The sequence below is a fragment of the Pelophylax lessonae genome (genome assembly GCF_965119305.1).
Source record: "Pelophylax lessonae genome assembly, contig: HAP1_SCAFFOLD_333, whole genome shotgun sequence".
Lineage (NCBI taxonomy): Eukaryota > Metazoa > Chordata > Amphibia > Anura > Ranidae > Pelophylax > Pelophylax lessonae.
The window spans coordinates 92,701-111,687 of record NW_028120011.1 but is presented as its reverse complement, the minus strand read 5'-3'; the positions used below and the strand labels follow the sequence as shown (position 1 = coordinate 111,687).

General features: G+C 44.5%; 3 protein-coding genes across 3 annotated transcripts; 1 reads left to right on the top strand and 2 right to left on the bottom strand.

The window, feature by feature from the left end:
* Positions 1–9,739: 9,739 nt before the first annotated feature.
* LOC309543721 (histone H2A type 1-like) lies at positions 9,740–10,132 on the bottom strand (the record flags this gene model as incomplete). The annotated part of the gene is made up of 1 exon (XM_082276170.1): positions 9,740–10,132. The coding sequence occupies one exon, from the start codon at positions 10,130–10,132 to the stop codon at positions 9,740–9,742; it is 393 nt and encodes a 130-aa protein (XP_082132296.1).
* Positions 10,133–12,717: 2,585 nt separating this feature from the next.
* LOC309543730 (histone H3.2) lies at positions 12,718–13,128 on the top strand (the record flags this gene model as incomplete). Its single annotated transcript, XM_082276176.1, has 1 exon — positions 12,718–13,128. One exon carries the CDS (start codon positions 12,718–12,720, stop codon positions 13,126–13,128), a length of 411 nt encoding a protein of 136 aa, XP_082132302.1.
* A 2,153-nt stretch (positions 13,129–15,281) lies between these two features.
* On the bottom strand, positions 15,282–15,929 carry LOC309543732 (uncharacterized protein; the record flags this gene model as incomplete). The annotated part of the gene is made up of 1 exon (XM_082276178.1): positions 15,282–15,929. One exon carries the CDS (start codon positions 15,927–15,929, stop codon positions 15,282–15,284), a length of 648 nt encoding a protein of 215 aa, XP_082132304.1.
* Between the last annotated feature and the right edge of the window lie 3,058 nt (positions 15,930–18,987).

Below are 18,987 nucleotides of genomic sequence, written 5' to 3'. Positions count from 1 at the left end.
GTTCTGTCCTGTGTCTCCTAATCTCTCCCTGCCTATTCTCTCCAGCCTGTCCCTAAAATGCTTTTCTATCTTTCCCTGCCTACACTCCGACCTGTCCCTACATTATTTTCTAACAGCCACAATGTTTTTTTTTTTTCCTGTCTCTGTCCCTAATCAGCAGCAGCCAGCACCGTTGTGTGTGCTCTCTCCCTACACTAGAACAGACTGACTCTAGCTTATAAAGACCAGGGTCACATGCTTCAGCTGGCCAATCACAGCCATGCCATTAGTAGGCATGGCTGTGATGGCTTCTATGGCACACCAGTTAAACGCTTGTTGATTGGCTGTTGAAACCGCGCCATTAAAACCATGCCATTACATACAAAACAGGAAATACAATTACCAAACACGGATTTTAAACCCAAATATACAGTAAAGTTTTTGGGTCCGTGTCTGGGTAACAAAAATCCAATTATCCGGTACGGACCCGAATAATACAGTCCGTGTTCGCTCAACCCTAGCCATGATCCCCCCTGCTGCGCTGAACATCTTTTCGGACAGGACACTGAACGTGGGGGCAAGCCAACATTTCCATTGCAAATTGTGCAAGCTCTGGCCGGAGGTCAAGCCTGCCTACCCAGTAGTCCAGGGGTCATCACTCCTCAGAGCGTCCACATCGGCCGTTAACCCGATGTAGTAGGACACCTGTCGGTCTAGGCATTCCCTGATGCTGGATCCGGAGTAGAGCTGTCAATGGTTTGGCTGAAAGAAGGATCTCATATCTGAAGTGACCAAGACATCTTCAAACCGCCCTCTTCTTGCAGGCGCTGTTGGATTGCTACCCGCAACAGTTTCTCTGTGACTGGAAATTCCTCTGCCAGCTCACGCAAAAGCAGAATGCAGCATTTCCCGCAGCAAGGCCTGGAAGTGCTGCATTCTGACCCCCCTCTGTGATTGTGGTAACATTTCCGCCATTTTTTGTTTGTACCGGGGGTCTAAGTACATTGCCACCCAGTACTGGTTCTTTGGCCTTTATGCTTTTTATACGGGGGTCCCCCTTAAAACACTGGAGCATGAAGGCCCCCATTCACACTAAATTGGAAGCGGTGTAGTGGCCTGCTTCCAGCTCATCATCCAGGATAATGTTGTCCTCGTTCTCCCCCCCCCCCCATCCACGGATAACACCAGGGATCCCAGAAAGGTTTAAAGAATGTTTTTCTTGCTTCTCCTCACCCCCCCCCCCCCGGCACCATCCTCCTCTGACTCCTCTTCTGACTCCTGCTGTTGACTTGTCTCAGATGGAGTAGCACCCACTGGGAATTCATCCAACATTGCAACTTCCTCATCTTCCTGCTCTTCGACGGCTTGATCAATGACACAACGCCATGCATGCTCCAGAAAGAAGGCATAAGGTACGATGTCACTGATGGCGCCCTGGTTGTGACTGGCCAGTTTGGTGATCTCATCGAATGGCCGCAGAAGTCTGCATGTGTCACGCATGAGCAGCCACTGGCGAGGTGAAAAAAACCCAAGCTCCCCTGAACCTGTCCTGCCCCAGAGTTCGTACAGGTAGTCGTTAACTGCACATTTCTGCTGAAGCAGCCTATCAAGAATATGCAATGTTGAGTTCCATCGCGTTGGGCAGTCACAAATAAGATGCCTGACGGGTCGGTTGTGTCGCCGCTGAATGTCAGCAAGGCAAATCATGGCTGTGTAAGATCTTCTGAAATGGCCCAAGATTTTCCTGGCCTGCCGCAAGACTTCCTGGACCCCAGGGTATTTGGCAACGAATTGCTGCACGACCAAGTTCATATTGTAATGGGGTGTTATCTGAGTATACTTGTATAAGTGTATTTGTGTCCTGCAACAATATTGCCTCTTTTGCTGCGTTTACTCTGCTACACACAGTGCCAAACTCACTGGCCAACTTTTTGTACAACTGGTGTGATAAACCAGTGGCCCCCCAATACCACAGATTGAAGTGGGGTGTCATCTGAGTATTCTATTATAAGTTTATTTGTGTCCTGCAACAATATTGCCTCTTTTGCAGCATTTACTCGGCTACACACAGTGCCAAACTCACTGGCCAATTTTTTGTACAACTGGTGTGATAGACCAGTGGCCCCCCAATACCATATATTGAAGTGTGGTGTTATTTAACAGTATACTGTTCTAAGAGTGTATTTTAGTCCTGCAAAAATGTGGCCTCTTTTGCTGCGTTAACTGTGCTACACACAGTGACAACAGTCAATAGAGCCAATTTTTTGTAGAACTGGTGTGATAAACCTGTGGCCCCCCAATATCACAGATTGAAGCGGGGTGTTATATACCTTGTTCCACATATACTGCGCTTCTCTAGAGACTTTTGTCACAGGGTAATTTAAAAAATGACAGGCAGAGGAAGAGGCAGGCCCTTATGCAGGGATGGTAGGGCAGGAGCAGTAGGCCGGGGCCAAAGTGTGAAGTTTCAGAAGGTGTGTTTGATTATGTCAAAGGACGCACCAAATTTGGTTGAGTGGCTCACCTAGCCTTCCTCTTCTGCACCCTCCTCATCCTCTCTATGTGCACCCTCTTCACTCTCTGCTGTGTGCACCCCCAAAGACACCGCCACCAACACCTCCACCACCATATTCCTTCCGCTTGAGTCACTGGAATTATTTTCCGATCCATCACAAGACATTTGTGATGTGCAGCCATTCTTGGCATCGGATCAGGAAGAAGAGGTAGCAACAGCCGCCACTCAGCAGTCTGACCACAGTACCCAGATCAGCCCAAGGAGGTTGGTCCCGCTGTTGCTGCCGACTCCAAGATCTCGAATGTTAGTGGTGGGGAAGGTGACGTGGATGATGACGTGTCTATGGACGTCACATGGGTGCCAACAAGAGAGGACGAGGAGAGGAGTTCAGAGGGAGAGACGGTCCAACAGATAGGGAGGAGAAGCAGGCGGAACTTGTATTGCACAGGAGGGACAAAGCAGACTGCAAATGTATCAGGAGCGAGCCATCAACCATGTACGGTCACATCTGGCGCTCCAGGACGCCAGAACATGGCTCCGCAGTGTTGGCTTTTTTAATGTGTCCGCTGTTGACAACAGTGTTGCCATCTGCAGACTTTGCAGTCAATGCATAAGTCGCAGTAAGCCCAACACTCCTAGGGATGACCACCTTAAGAAGGCACCTGACCTCCCATCACCGAGCCCAGTGGGAGCAACACCGTCAGAACCCACAAAGCCACACTCCAGGCTCTCACCGTCCCGCCTCTTCTCCTTCTCCTTCTCTTCTCTCCTCACAATTGTCCTCCACTCCACCTTCCATCATGCAGTCCTCATGTTGTTCTGGAAAAAGGCAGGCTGTTAGAGCGTAAAAAAGTATGACGCTGGATAACACTCTTGCCCAACGGTTGACTGCTGGCTTGTCGGAACTGATAGCCCGCCAACTACTGCCATATCAACTGGTGGACTCGGAGGCCTGTCGGAAATGTGTGGCCATTGGAACACCACAATGGAAGGTCCCAGGCAGGACTCCTGCCTTCTGCGTCTCCTCCCTTCTCCTCTATACCCAATGGCATGGCTTCTCCTTTCGGTCAATCGGGAAACGTGTCTCAAGACTCGCTTCCTGATTGGCCAGGAGGAGGATCCGTGTGACAATAGCGAATTTTCATTTGTTTTTGTCACACAACTGGGTGGGCTCGAGGCACAGTGTTCTGCGCCCCAAGCCCACCTATTAAAGCCTCTTGCTAATCACATGGCTAAAAAAAAGCCCCATTGAAGTCCATGCATCCGTCGCCCCGCATGCAGATTAGGGGCCTGGATGCATGGATGGGAGGGGGGGGGGGGCAGTGCCCCTGCGCCCCCAATGCACCAGCCAGTGGTGTATTTTGGTTTTGGGCTGCCCTAGGCAAGACTAAAATTGGGCGCCCCCCCCCCCATGTAAATTTGCCCCACTCTTTTTTTAACGGATGTGACTCCCTCCAAAATTGAAGAACTACAAGTCCCAGCATGAACCCCTGAGATCTCACGAGAGGGGGGTGTGAGGGGGTGGGAGAGAGAGAAGGGGGTGGGAGAGGGAGGTGGGTGAGGGAGAGAGAGAGGGGGGTGGGTGAGGGAGGGAGAGAGAGAGAGAGAGGGGGTGAGAGAGAGAGAGGGGGGGGTGAGAGAGAGAGGGGGGTGAGGGAGAGAGAGGTGGGGGATGAAAGGGGGGTGGAAGAGAGAGGGAGTGAGAGAAAGAGAGAGAGGGGGAGCAGAGTGAGAGGATGAGAGAGGGGATGAGAGAGAGGGGGATATGATAGAGAGAGGGGGGATGAGAGAGAGCGAGAGCGGGGGGGGGGTGAGAGAGAGAGGGGAGATGAGAGATGGGGATTAGAGAGAGAGTGAGAGAGAGGGGGGATGAGAGAGAGAAGGGGGGATGAGAGAGAGAGGGGAGATGAGAGAGAAAGAGAGAGAAAGAGAGAGGGGGTGATAGAGAGAGAGGAGGGGGGAGAGAGAGAGAGAGGGGGGGGTGAGAGAGAGGGGGTGAGAGAGAGAGAGAGGAGGGGTGAGAGAGAGGGGGTTAGAGAGGCGGCTCTAGCAACCAGTGGACAATAGAGTCTCAGGTGGAGGGGGTGTCTTTTTTGCTGCCCCCCTGAAAAGTGCTGCCCTAGGCCTGGGCCTTGTTGGCCTAGGCCAAAATACAGCACTGGCACCAGCCACCACTGGTGTGTTATGTACAGTGTCATATTATGTTCTGCCATTTCACTTGTTAGTATTGCAACCTTTGACTAAATAAAGACATACAAAAAAAAAAAAAAAAAAAGAAGGCTTTGCCCAATCAGTGCACAGAGTACTCTCAGAGATGTGATTAGATAAATTAATGATAACTCTTTCCAATCATGGCTCATTGCTCTTAGACCCACCACGGATCAGTGGCAGAACTAACAGAGTCGCAACAGTCACTATTGTGACTGTGTCCTGAAGTTCCACCACTTTTTTTTTTTTGGGGGGGGGGGGGTGTCCAGTCCATTTGTTCATTCTTTCAGCCATTTTCGGTGTGTGGCCGGCTGCTGAGGGGAGGCAGAGCTGAGCACTGTTATAGAGATCTATCAATGAAAAGTCTACAGAACAAATCTTTTCTGGGCTGAAAATGGAGAAAATCTCCGAATAGAGTACTTTGGATTCCTCTTAAAGACATCGCTGACTAATGAAGGCTGATAATGAAACCGCTCACAATTCTGATTGGCTCAGAACTGAATTAGGCATTTTCAAATCTTCCCGCCTGAATTGTGAAAAACGTTACAGACAAATAATCAGCCCCATTATAACACCAAATCCCACTGAGATCATCAGATGAAATATTTATCCGAGAAATATCTTTAACACGTTATTTGAAGGCAGATTAATCGATTAGTACGGAATAAACAGAAATAAAATTGGAAGATTATAGAATAATGTAAAGCATTTCCATATGTTCTCAGAATGCAGAATCCCCCCCACTGCTACATACAGAAAATGATAGTGAAGCGACTTCTCTCATAGATCTCAAACTTTCTATATGATGGGAAATAAAGTATTACATGTTTCATTATCAGATCTGTATATGATCGGGGAACTGGCCGACAATTAATGTTTCATCTTTCAGACATGACATGTAGGCGTTACGCCCCCCCCCCTACATCCTAAAATAAACAAAAAGGGAAAGGACTGGTAGTAATCTGTAGTAATCATGACAGTTAGTGCTGAGCTCTGATTATTTTACCCCGGAGTCATCTACTGATCCATCAAACGGTTCTCTGCATGTTTTATTGTAAGAATGTGTGAGTGTGGCATTATAGGTGTTTAGGAGATCTGATTGTTGGTTTCCTCACCTAAGATTGTGATCCGGGTGAGGGAACAACGTGCTCTATATTTATGTATTTATTTTTTAATATTTGTTTATATCGTATTTAATATGAAGGAAGGAAGGATGTGATCTCCTTACAGGGACTGGCTGTCATTTTCCTCCATCCTTTGATCTCCAGAAGATATTCAACAGCATTAGAGATCATTGAATATTAAATACCAAACAAACATCCCCCATCTAAAAAGGAACACAGATCTCAGATCCCCTTCACACTCCTTGGAAGGAAAATAGATTTTATTATCGGAAGAAAACGCCCAGAACTGTGATTGGTGCAATTTTCGCATTTTATAACTCATATTTCCCGCCGGAATATTATGGAACGTTCCAATTATCTCAGATAGAATAATCCGACACTAAAATCTGATATCTCTTCCTCCGGGAACATCGATCAACCGCCCTCTGAATTGTCGGGCAGTTTATCTAACCATGCATAATAAATACATTCGAAATATAAATGTCACATTTCTTCCAGTCTTTTTTCTTTTACTTCACAATACAGAATCCGCCCTGCTAGAGAATGTTTCCTATAGAGATCAATGAAAAGTCTACTGAACAAGTATTTTCTGGGGGGAAAACGGAGAAAGATCTCAGAATACATTTCTTTGAAATCCTCATAAGAAAGACATTACTGGCTGAAGAAGGAAACGCCCACACCTCTGATTGGCTCAGATTTCCTATTGCTCCTTTTTGAATTTGCCGCCTGAATTGTGAAGAACGTTACAGAGAAATAATCAGCTCTATTATACCGCCAAATCCGACACTGAGACCTGAGATCATCAGATGAGACATTTATCCGAGAAAATTAACATATACACATCTGTATATGATCGTGGAACTGGTCGATAATTAATGTTCCGTCTTTCAGAGATGAAGTAGTTACAGAGATTTCCCTCATATTAAAACCAGAATAAAAAAAAGTGAAAGTGTTGGTAGAAATATGTAGTAATAATGACACTGCCAGATACATTTGTACAATGAATTAAAAAAACAAATGTTTCCTATTTGATCAGTCCCGTTTTGTAAATAGAAATAGCAAAATATTAACAATGTTTCAAAGTAAGGGCAATATATATAATCATGATATGTCAGAAAAAATGTACAGTGTATCAATAAAGGAAACATTGCGCTCCTGATAAATTACATCCGTTTCTATTCAGTAAAACATTTAAAAGCTTCTAAATAAATTAACTTCTCTGCAGTGTAATAAATGACTGAACCCCGCCCCCTTCTCAGCATGTCTCCCATCAGGTCCGCTCAGCCTGTGAAATGTCTGAAGATGTGTGTCTTTGTTTCCTTTTCACAATATTTGTAAATTTAAATGATATGAAATTACTATGAACAATTTTATGAAACTGGTTACTTTGTTTCTGGTATAAAGTGTTAAGTTTCCTGTTCAGTGTAATCTCCAGGAATAAATCGAAAATAAGGAATAAATGAATCTTCTGGAAATGTATTGCTGTGTTGCATTATTATATCTGAATATAATATAATAATTAGGAGCCTTATAAATTAATAAGATTATCTTCATTTTGTAATGAATGGTGTGACTCCGCCTCTTTCCCAGGAAGGTTTCCATCTGGTCCGCTCAGGCTGTATATAAGGAGGGCGGGCAGGCAGCTGATTTCAGTCTGTCTTTGTAGCAGAGAATCATCATGTCTGGTCGCGGTAAAGGAGGAAAGGGTCTGGGGAAAGGAGGCGCTAAGCGCCACAGGAAGGTGCTCCGGGACAACATCCAGGGCATCACCAAACCCGCCATCCGACGTTTGGCTCGCAGAGGGGGTGTCAAGCGAATCTCCGGACTCATCTATGAGGAAACCCGCGGAGTGCTCAAGGTTTTCCTGGAGAATGTCATCCGCGATGCCGTCACCTACACCGAGCACGCCAAGAGGAAGACCGTCACCGCCATGGATGTCGTCTATGCGCTCAAACGCCAGGGCCGCACTCTCTACGGATTCGGAGGCTAAACCCCAACATCCACCTACCCACTTCACCCCAACAAAGGTCCTTCTCAGGGCCACCCACCTTCTCACACAAAGGGCTGATCATTCACAACTCCCAACACATTTATTTCTACACATTTATCGTGTAACAAGAAGAACTTCCGCTAATTGTTTAACTAAGAAATGGAGTGCTGCGATGTCTAGCTGCCCATACACTCTGCAATCTGATTGTTCAATCTGCTTTACATTTACCAAAGATATGGAAGAACAGGACAATGTTACACATATAATTGGTTGGGCAGTTGATGTATAGAAGATTTTCCGAGCTGAGTGAGGAGAATATACAGTTTTTGTTGGAACTGAACCTAAAAAATCATTATTTCATGATGAAAAGAATGGAGATCACTAATACTGAGATGATGATAGAAATACAACACAGATGTAATATTTCTGAATATTCCGATTGTGATACAGGAAGAACAAATCTGTGCATCTGCTATCTGTACAAATTTTAGATCAGAAAGAGGGGAGAGAGATTTGATTTTTAGTTGCATATTTCTATACAGATGTGATGATGAAACGTGTAATACTTCCTATCCTATAGAAAGGTAGAGATCTATGAGAGAAGTCATCTCCCTATTATGTTCTGTATGTAATAGTGGGGGAGGGGGATTCTGCATTCTGAGGACTTGGAATAAAAGAGAATATATGGAAATGTTTTACATTATCCAATCATCTTCTTGATAATAAAGCATTGATGATATTTCTCGGATAAATGTCTCATCTGATGATCTCAGGTCTCAGTGTCGGATTTGGCGGTATAATAGAGCTGATTGTTTGTAACGTTCTACACATTTCAGGCGGCAAATTTGAAATCAGAGCTGTGGGAGTTTCCATAATCAGCCAGTAATTCCTGCTGAGGCGTCGAAAAGGAAATGTATTCTGAGATCTTTCTCCGTTTCCCCCCAGAAAATTCTTGTTCAGTAGACTTTTCATTGATCTCTATAGGAAACATTCTCTAGCAGGGCGGATTCTGTATTCTGATGGGTAAAAATCAATGACTAAAACTGTACAATAATGTTTTAACGATCTTTTTTTTATTCTTAAACTACCGCTAAAGGGACCGGTGATTGTTTCCCGGAAGAAGAGGATTCTATATGAGGAATTTTTCAATCACATCTGATATATATAAAAAATAAGATCGAGATTTTATTTAAACAAAAACATCTGATGGAGGTTCTGACTGATGTAATCATGTTTCAGTTGGGGATGTTTGGTATGTAATGAATAATTTCTGATCTATAAAAGTAAAGTATGGAGGACAATGAGGAGGAGTCTCTGTAAGAAGACATTGTTCTATAAATCTTTATAATAGAATAGAACTGGCAATGGCTGTAAGCACTGACACGTCTCATGATCGCCCATTGTGCTCCCCACCAAGGTGAAATCTTTAGATATCCAAGTGTCCAATCAGATCTCCCAATGAATTTCCGCATATTTCTAGGTAGGAAATGTTCTCAGTACAACTTACCTGTATTAGAAGTGTGAATAAACAATCTGCGGTTTGGGGCATTTAATAAACCAATAAATAATTGACTGCTCGCCGTAGACACAATCCGGGATCTCGGGGCTCTCTATAGAGATGTGGGAGACGGAGGAAAGCTTTGGTGCTGCAGTATAAGGATTAGAGAGAAGGTAAAGGCGGGCATCTGGATTTATGATCCGGAGCTACTAAGAATACATTTACATAATTATTTAGACCAGAAAATCGCACTAAAACCTATTTGGGTTTATCGTATTTGATACATCTCCACCCAGGCCAAAAAAAAATAAAAAAAGTTTTGCACACCATAGAAATGAGAGTACAGCTCCGCTGTGATGTATGTGGGTGGCTCTTAGAAGAGCCTTTGTGTTTGGTGAGGAGGGGGATGGGGGGATTGTTGGTGATTACTTGGTCTTGGCGGCCTTGTGGCTCTCGGTCTTCTTGGGCAGCAGCACGGCCTGGATGTTGGGCAGGACTCCTCCCTGGGCGATGGTGACGCCCCCGAGCAGCTTGTTGAGCTCCTCGTCGTTGCGGACAGCCAGCTGGAGGTGCCGGGGGATGATGCGGGTCTTCTTGTTGTCGCGGGCGGCGTTACCGGCCAGCTCGAGGATCTCAGCGGTGAGATACTCGAGGACGGCGGCCAGATAGACGGGAGCTCCGGCCCCGACCCGCTCGGCATAGTTACCCTTCCTGAGCAGGCGGTGAACACGACCGACTGGGAACTGCAGACCAGCCCGGGATGATCGGGTCTTGGCCTTAGCCCGAACCTTTCCTCCTTGTTTACCGCGGCCAGACATTGTGAGATGAAAGAGACGCCAGACGAATATAACTAATTCCTGCCCCCCTTCCTTTTATTTATACAGTCACTTCTCTGACGTCACATTCTGTGATTGGTTACATTTGAAGCCATCCAATAGCTTTGTGAATTGCTTCTACACCAATCGGTAAACGAGGAAGGAAATCATTCCACCCCCCTCCCCATCACATGACTGAATCCTCCAATAGAATAGCGAGGAGGGAGGAGCAGTGATTTGCATAGGACGCCTATAAAAGCAGCACACGAGGGCGGAGCTCCAGCACACATTCCCTGCACACAGCGGAGAGAACATATTAACCCTAATCATGCCTGAACCAGCCAAGTCCGCCCCGGCGCCCAAGAAGGGCTCCAAGAAAGCCGTGACCAAGAGCCAGAAGAAGGACGGCAAGAAGCGGAGGAAGAGCAGGAAGGAGAGTTATGCCATCTACGTCTACAAGGTGCTCAAGCAGGTCCACCCCGACACCGGCATCTCCTCCAAGGCCATGAGCATCATGAACTCCTTCGTCAATGACATCTTCGAGCGCATCGCCGGCGAAGCTTCCCGCCTGGCTCATTACAACAAGCGCTCCACCATCACCTCCCGGGAGATACAGACCGCCGTCCGCCTCCTCCTGCCCGGAGAGCTGGCCAAGCACGCCGTCTCCGAGGGCACCAAGGCCGTCACCAAGTACACCAGCGCCAAGTAATACCCCTCCCCCACCCATCACCCCAACAACACACAAAGGCTCTTCTAAGAGCCACCCACAGACATCACAGCAGAGCTTTACTCAGTCGATCAGCGAAACTTTGTCCAAGCGAAAAAATGTCAAATGATCCCAAACACGTTTATTACTGCACTTTACTGCCATAAAAAAAAAAAAACTTCTGTAATTCTAATCCGATATTAGTAGCGCAATGTCCAAAATCTAGATGTCCTCCTTTATCTCTCCCTACATCCGAAAACCCGCCAAGTAATTCGAATCAATATTTTTATTTCGCAAAACACAAATCTCTTCTCAGAGCCCCGCATCTCTCTACAAAGAGCCGGACACCCCTGATTGTGTGTTTATCAACGGTTAAACGAGCGGTAAATTGTAACCGAAAACAAATTGTTTATTCACACTTCTAATAGAGGAGAGTTGTACTGGGAGAACATTTCCTACCTATAAATAGACGGAAATTCATTATTGGAGCTCTGATTGTAAGTAAAGATTTCACCTGGGGGGATGGGCGATCATGAGACGTGTCAGTGCTTACAGCCATTGCCAGTTCTATCCTATTATAAAGATTTATAGAACAATGTCTTCTTACAGAGACTCCTCCATATTTTACTTTTATTTCTTCTACAGATCAGAAATGATTCATTGTATACCAAACTGAAACATGAACACACATCAATCAGAACCTCCATCAGAATTACTGTTAAAAAATAAAAATATCAGATGTGATTGGCTGAACTTTCAAACCTCATACAGAGTTCTCTTCTTCTAGGAAACAATCACCGGTCCTTTTAGCGGTCGTTTAGGAGTAAATTAAATCGATAAAATATGATCGTTGTTTTATGGTTTGATTTTAGACATCAGAATACAGAATCCGCCCTGCTAGAGAATGTTTCCTATAGAGATCAATAAAACGTCTACTGAACAAATATTTTCTTGGGGGAAAACGGAGAAATATCTCAGAATACTTTTCTTTGAAATCCTCATAAGAAAGACATTACTGGCTGAAGAAGGAAACGCCCACAGCTCTGATTGGCTCAGATTTCACATTTCTTCCTTTTTGAATTTGCCGCCTGAAATGTGTAGAACGTTACAAACAATCAGCTCTATTATACCGCCAAATCCGACACTGAGAGCTGAGATCATCAGATGAGACATTTATCCGAGAAATATCATCAATGCTTTATTATCAAGAAGATGAATAGAAATGGAATGTGAAGATGATTGAAGAATGTAAAACATTTCCATATGTTCTCTTTTATTCCAAGTCCTCAGAATGCAGAATCCCCCTCCCCCACTGCTACATACAGAACATGATAGGGAGATGACTTCTCTCATAGATCTCTACCTTTCTATATGACGGGAAATAAAGTATTACATGTTTCATAGAAACCTTCATTAGAGATTGTACCCGGAAATCAAATCTAAACTCTGACACCTTACTGATCACTAAGAAAAAACTACTTTATAAAGCCAGAAATCCTTTCCGGTTCAATAAAACATTTCCGGTGATTATTCCTGGGCAGTTTATAGTAAAATTGTCCTTTAGTGGATTTCACAAAGCATTTCATCTTCACAATATTTCTAATGTCTCCTATATCAGCAATGGCGCGCACAGCTTTCCGGACAGGTTCGGGTTAATCTGTCCCTTGTGACCTCTGGCTGGGAAAGCCCCGCCCTACTGAAAGCTGAATCACACAGCTCACTCATTGGCTGATTAGAGCTCTAAGAAATGGTCCTATTAAACCTAAGCAGGCGTGGTCAGCATTAACCAATAAACGTGCAGCGCGGTCTGTATAAATAGACGCCGCACAGCCCGTGTTCTCATACTTCTGTTCCGTCTGGAGATTAGAAGCCTTTCCTAACTATGGCAAGAACCAAGCAAACCGCTCGTAAGTCCACCGGAGGGAAAGCTCCCCGCAAGCAGCTGGCCACCAAAGCCGCCCGCAAGAGCGCCCCGGCCACCGGCGGAGTCAAGAAGCCTCACCGCTACAGGCCCGGCACCGTGGCTCTCCGAGAGATCCGCCGCTACCAGAAATCCACCGAGCTGCTCATCCGCAAACTGCCCTTCCAGCGCCTCGTCCGAGAGATCGCCCAGGACTTCAAGACCGACCTGCGCTTCCAGAGCTCCGCCGTCATGGCTCTGCAAGAGGCTTCCGAGGCTTATCTCGTCGGACTCTTCGAGGACACCAACCTGTGCGCCATCCACGCCAAGAGGGTCACCATCATGCCCAAAGACATACAGCTGGCACGCCGCATCCGCGGAGAGAGGGCCTAAATACATTCTTATCTCCACCCCCCCCCCCATACCTTCTCTACACACCACAAAGGCTCTTTTCAGAGCCACCAAATCCGCCTCACAAAGAGCTCCATACAACCTCATCACCCGCTACTACATGCTGCAAATACCCGCTACTACATTTCTACACATTCCATCCCCGCCATCAGCTTCACCACATCTTCTCTCTCTCCCTTCTCTGCGCTCCGATCCTCAGTGTGGAAGTAAATCTCATCTCTAACCATTCACACTTCTCTATATCTTCACTAATAGATACATTAGAACAATATTTCATGGTAAGCAAAGCTCATCTGTAACATTTCTAAACCGATCCCGGAGAAATCATTTACATTTCTGCTCTATAAAGGAGATTTATTGTTCACTAAATACAATGTAACTCATCTGTAACAATTAGAGTAACAATTCACACTTCTATATAGATACAATGGAACAATATTCATCAGTAAAACAAACGTTCCTATACACAGAATCTTTACTTCTTATCTCATCACTACCAGGAGATCAGAGAGAGGAAATCTGTTCAAAATAAACAGTAATCTCCCCTCCCCCTCCTGTACACTCCACGGGGTCACCGATTTCTCAGCTCGGGTGTAGAAATCATACAACTCACTGCTAATCTCACTCACTCCTCATTCTGCTGTATGAAGAAGACATTTCCTCTCCCCGATCTATCACAGGAATCTCTCCTCTGATATTCTACAACTTTCTACAATCTTCCCTATCACACACACAGGGGGGGAGGGGACACAGCTGCACATTCCTAAACTCACCAGCAGAGCTTACACTTTCAATCTGGAAACAATGACACCGACTGATCCCAGATCTGCCCGGAGCAGGGAGGGCAATGCTGGGGGGGGGGGGGGACGATTCATTGTCTGCTCAGCGATCTGTCCCTCCATGTTAGTACAGAATTGTGCTGGATGGAATAAGCCGTGCAAGTCAACTTTCTACTTGTTATTCACTAAGAACGGAATAATCAGATCAGTGAGATCGGAGGAGGATTTTATGTCCTCTCATTTACTGTATTATGGAGAAAAACTGTCCAATCTCAGATCTTCTAATTCTTACACCGATTAGGAATCTCCAATCTTTTGATTTTTTTAAAAACCTATTTCTGATGAATATGTTCTCATTTGGCAGAAAGGATCCTCAGCCATTCAATACTCTGAAGAGAATTTCATTTATTTTGTAACTAGAAACCAGCAAAATGTTTCTAAGAGGGGTCAGATCTGCTTCTTCAGACATGAAATATTTGTGTTTATTGATTCATTGTACATATCTGGCAGTGCCATGATTTCTACCAGTCCTTTCACTTTTTTTCTTATTCTAGTTTTAATATGAGGAAATCTGTAACTGCTACATGTCTGATAGAGGTCAGTTCCATGATCCTACACAGATCTGATAATGAAACATGGAATCCTTTATTTCCCATCATATAGAAAGGTAGAGATCTACCGCCAGTCCATTCTCACAGTCTCTAATCTTTGTATATAAAGATATGTCTGATGAATGTAAAAGTGGAGCCGAGAGTTGTCATTTCTATCCGAATGGAACATCGGCGCTGCTAAACCGATTTCTGTTATTTTTAGGGGAAATAACACATTCTTGTAGCTGACCATTCTAACCTCTCCCATCAGTACAATTATTTCCCTTATAACGGTCACATTAAATATTGAAGATCCTTAACGATCATCTAGAAGAGGAAATGTATCCCCCCCCTCCCCCTCTCGGAGATCCCACTCATAGTGTGGGGGAATTGTCTCCGATTCGCACGACAGATGTGTCTGGTGGGGATCCTAAAGATCCTTTATATCAGGAGGGATCTCCGATTTCTTTCAGTGATTTCTCCTATAAAATGTAGATAATAAGATGATCTGCAAGGGATAAATGTACAATGTGTGATGGGGAACATCTGAGCTCCTCTATAATGTGCAAAGTCTATGCGGCTTCTGGTGGGTGTTGCTGTTAGGAGGTGGGTGGGTGTAGGTGGGTGTTGCTGTTAGGAGGTGGGTGGGTGTAGGTAGGTGTTGCTGTTAGGAGGTGGGTGGGTGTAGCTCTGTTAGGAGGAGGTGGGTGGCTCTGAGAAGAGCCTTTGGGGGGTGTAGATGAAGGAGTTCTCCGGCTGCTTTGATTTATTTCTTCTTCGGAGCGGCCTTCTTGGGCTTGGCTGCTGCCTTGGGTTTTGCCGCCTTCTTAGCCGGACTCTTGGCGGCTTTTTTGGGCTTGGCTGCAGCTTTGGGCTTCTTGGGGCTCTTTGTCGCCTTCTTGGCAGCTGCAGCCTTCGCCGGTTTCTTGGGGCTCTTGGCCGCCGCCTTCTTCTTAGGGGACTTTACTGCCTTCTTGGGTGACTTGGCCGCCGGTTTCTTAGGGGACTTTGCCGGCTTCTTAGCAGCAGCCAATGGCTTCTTTGCGGTTTTCTTGGCCTTGTCGCCCTCTTGCTGCTTCTTGTTGATCTTGAAGGATCCGGAGGCTCCATGTCCTTTCACCTGGACGAGGCTCCCCTTGGTCACCAGCGCCCTGACGGCGCTCTTCAGGCGGCTGTTGTTCTTCTCCACATCGTATCCTCCAGCGGCCAGGAGCTTCTTGAGGGCGGCCAGGGAGACCCCGCTGCGCTCTTTGGAAGCGGCCACGGCTGTGACGATGAGCTCGGACACGCTGGGACCGGACGGCTTCTTGCTGCCTTTCTTGGCTCCTCCGGCTGCCGCCTTCTTAGCCGGCTTCTTTTTGGCTGCGGGCTCCGCTGGAGGAGCGGCGGCTGGGGCGCTCTCAGTCTCAGTCATGATTCTCAGAGAGTTTCTAAAATAGAGAATAGAAATATCTTTCTGGGTGGCGCTCTGCCTTATATACAGACGTTCTGCGCTGCTATTGGTTGATATCGAACTTGCCTTCTGCACTGCTATTGGTTACACCTTAGACACGCCCATTGACTCTCATTCCAGTGTTGGAGAATCTTCTCTCTCTTCTTGTGTTTCCCTGGCAGAGAGAAAAACGATTTTAATATGAAATGGAAGGATGAGCGATCTTTATCGGGGACCCGATCTGCTCACTGGACTGTCACTTATCGATCTCGCACTGTCCGCTCTCATGATCTGCTCAGGAGGCTGAACACAGAGGCTGCAAACACCTCCAACCTCCTGAGTGTGTGTCCCATTCCTCCTTCTACCTACTTTTCTACACACATTCCCATCAGAAAACAATCTTCTCACATCTCCCACTACAATCATCTTCGCATTACATGAGTGAAGAGTGAAAATCAGGAAACATATTCCTCTAATACACAAATCTGCTCATCTATAGCTGAGTAGAAGGAGCCTGGAAGAAAAACATCAGCCAGTGACATCAGATCCTTGTGCGATGGGATGGGAGAGATTGTTAGAGATACAAAGGTGTTAGATGATGGGAGCATGTCATATTTAATGTACTTTGTATCACATTCTGCTCATCATTACAAATATATTGTCATCTGAATATTCTGAGTAACTTTATTGCCACATATTACTACACAGCTATATAGACTACTCAGGTAGAATGTTTCCTTGTATCTACAATCAGAGGTAAAATCTAGACATTCTTTCACACGGGGCAAAAGGACGATGTCAGTAAGGCAGAGGTTGGTGTCAATCATCTTTTTAAATTATTGATATTTTTTTTTTTCCATTTTTTAAATATATAAGATAAGGGAGGGTTATAATAACCCCCTGTAAAATGTATTTTTTACCATCTTTGGTCCCATAGCCAAACGAAGAGTGAAAATAAATCCCTCCAAAGTGAGGGGATCCCTGATTCACATCAGAACTAGTGTCCACAGTGAAAGAATTCCACTCTACTACTGTTCAGGTGATAACTCAATATTTGGGATTTTATTTTACTTTCAAGCTCAGTGAAAATGGTAAACAGGACAGATAGAAAGGGGGAAATCCCCAACGAGGACACAAGCAGCAATACAAATCTGTCAGGGGGTCCTATCCCTCTCCACTCCACCCAAAATAAAGAAAAAAATGTGTCTTTAGTGATCTTTTTATTATTATTACTTTAATTCTGTATTTGATTTTTTTTAAAGACGTAAAGGAAACACCAAAGGAAATGAGAAAATACATTCTCAAAGTATAGCATGTATTCAAATTGGATAGCTCAGAGAGCAAACAAATATACATTTCAAAAAGTACAGGTATGTAAGTTATTGGTCTGTATATATGATGGCTATTAGGCAAAGCAATGCAGAACCTATATTAATTCTTGTTTAAAATTCAAATAATAATTGGAACCCCGCGGGCAATCACACATGTAGATCTATTATGCAGTATTACTAGGTGCATAGTGCTGATAGATGTGTGTTACCGGCAAAATACTGAAGGGTGTAAGAGCAGCTTTTCTCAACCTTTTGGGACACAGAGGAACCCTTGAAATAAACTTCTGGTCTCGGGGAACCCCTGCTAAAAATTAAAATTGTAATTATCAGATCTGTGTAGGATCATGGAACTGACCTCTATCAGACATGTAGCGGTTACAGATTTCCCCATATTAAAACTAGAATAAGAAAAAAGTGAAAGGACTGGTAGAAATCATGGCACTGCCAGATATGTACAATGAATCAATAACACAAATATTTCATGTCTGAAGAAGCAAATCTGTCCCCTCTTAGAAACATTGTAAACATTTTGCTGGTTTCTAGTTACAAAATAAATTAAATTCTCTTCAGAGTATTGAATGGCTGAGGATCCTTTCTATCAGTTTTCCTTTCTGCCAAATATTCATCAGAAATATTTTTAAAAATCAAAAGGTCGGAAATTCCTAATCGGTGTAAGAATTAGAAGCTCTGAGATTGGACATTTTTTCTCCATAATGCAGTAAATGAGAGGACATAAAATCCTCCTCCGATCTCACTGATCTGATTAGTCCGTTATTAGTGAATAACAAGTAGAAAGTTAACTTGCACAGCTTGTTTGATCCAGCACAATTCTGTACCAACATGGAGGGACAGATCGCTGAGCAGACAATGAATCGTCCCCCCCCAGCATTGCCCTCCCTGCTCCGGGTAGATCTGGGATCAGTCGGTGTCATTGTTTCCAGATGGATCAGCGCTCAGGAAGTTTTCTATCAGAACCATTTGAATGAAATTGAACTAAACTGCTCCAATGTATTCTCTATGGAGGAGAAACCCTGACACCTGCTGGTGATAAGAGGAATGACTTCCGTGCAGGGATCTGGGATAAGATACAAATGCGATTTCATGGCTTCCTTTCCGAATCCAAGGAATAGAATAAAACGGATTCGTGTGTGCAGTTTGATAACAAAATAAAAATTCATAGCTGGGGATCTGAGGAAATGGCATCTAGACTGCAGAATTCATCGGATTATTTTACATGTTTTTTTTTTTCTTTTGTGTCAGATAAAACCTTTAGAAGTTGGGCAGATGAGGGATCACTCAGTGCGATCAGTATTTCTAGATGTTCCACGTGGATCAGCATTAGATCCTGAACACCTATCGCTGGATTCGCATTCCCCTTTCAATCAAATCCCTGTGCAATCATTATAATAGGTGTGCCACTACTGCAGCTTGCACAGATATCTATCTATCTATCTATCTATCTATCTATCTATCTATCTATCTATCTATCTATCTATCTATCTATCTATCTATCTATCTATCTATCTATCTATCTATCTATCTATCTATCTATCTATCTATCTATCTATCTATCTATCTATCTATCTATCTATCTATCTATCTATCTATCTATCTATCTATCTATCTATCTATCTATCTATCTATCTATCTATCTATCTATCTATCTATCTATCTATCTATCTATCTATCTATCTATCTATCTATCTATC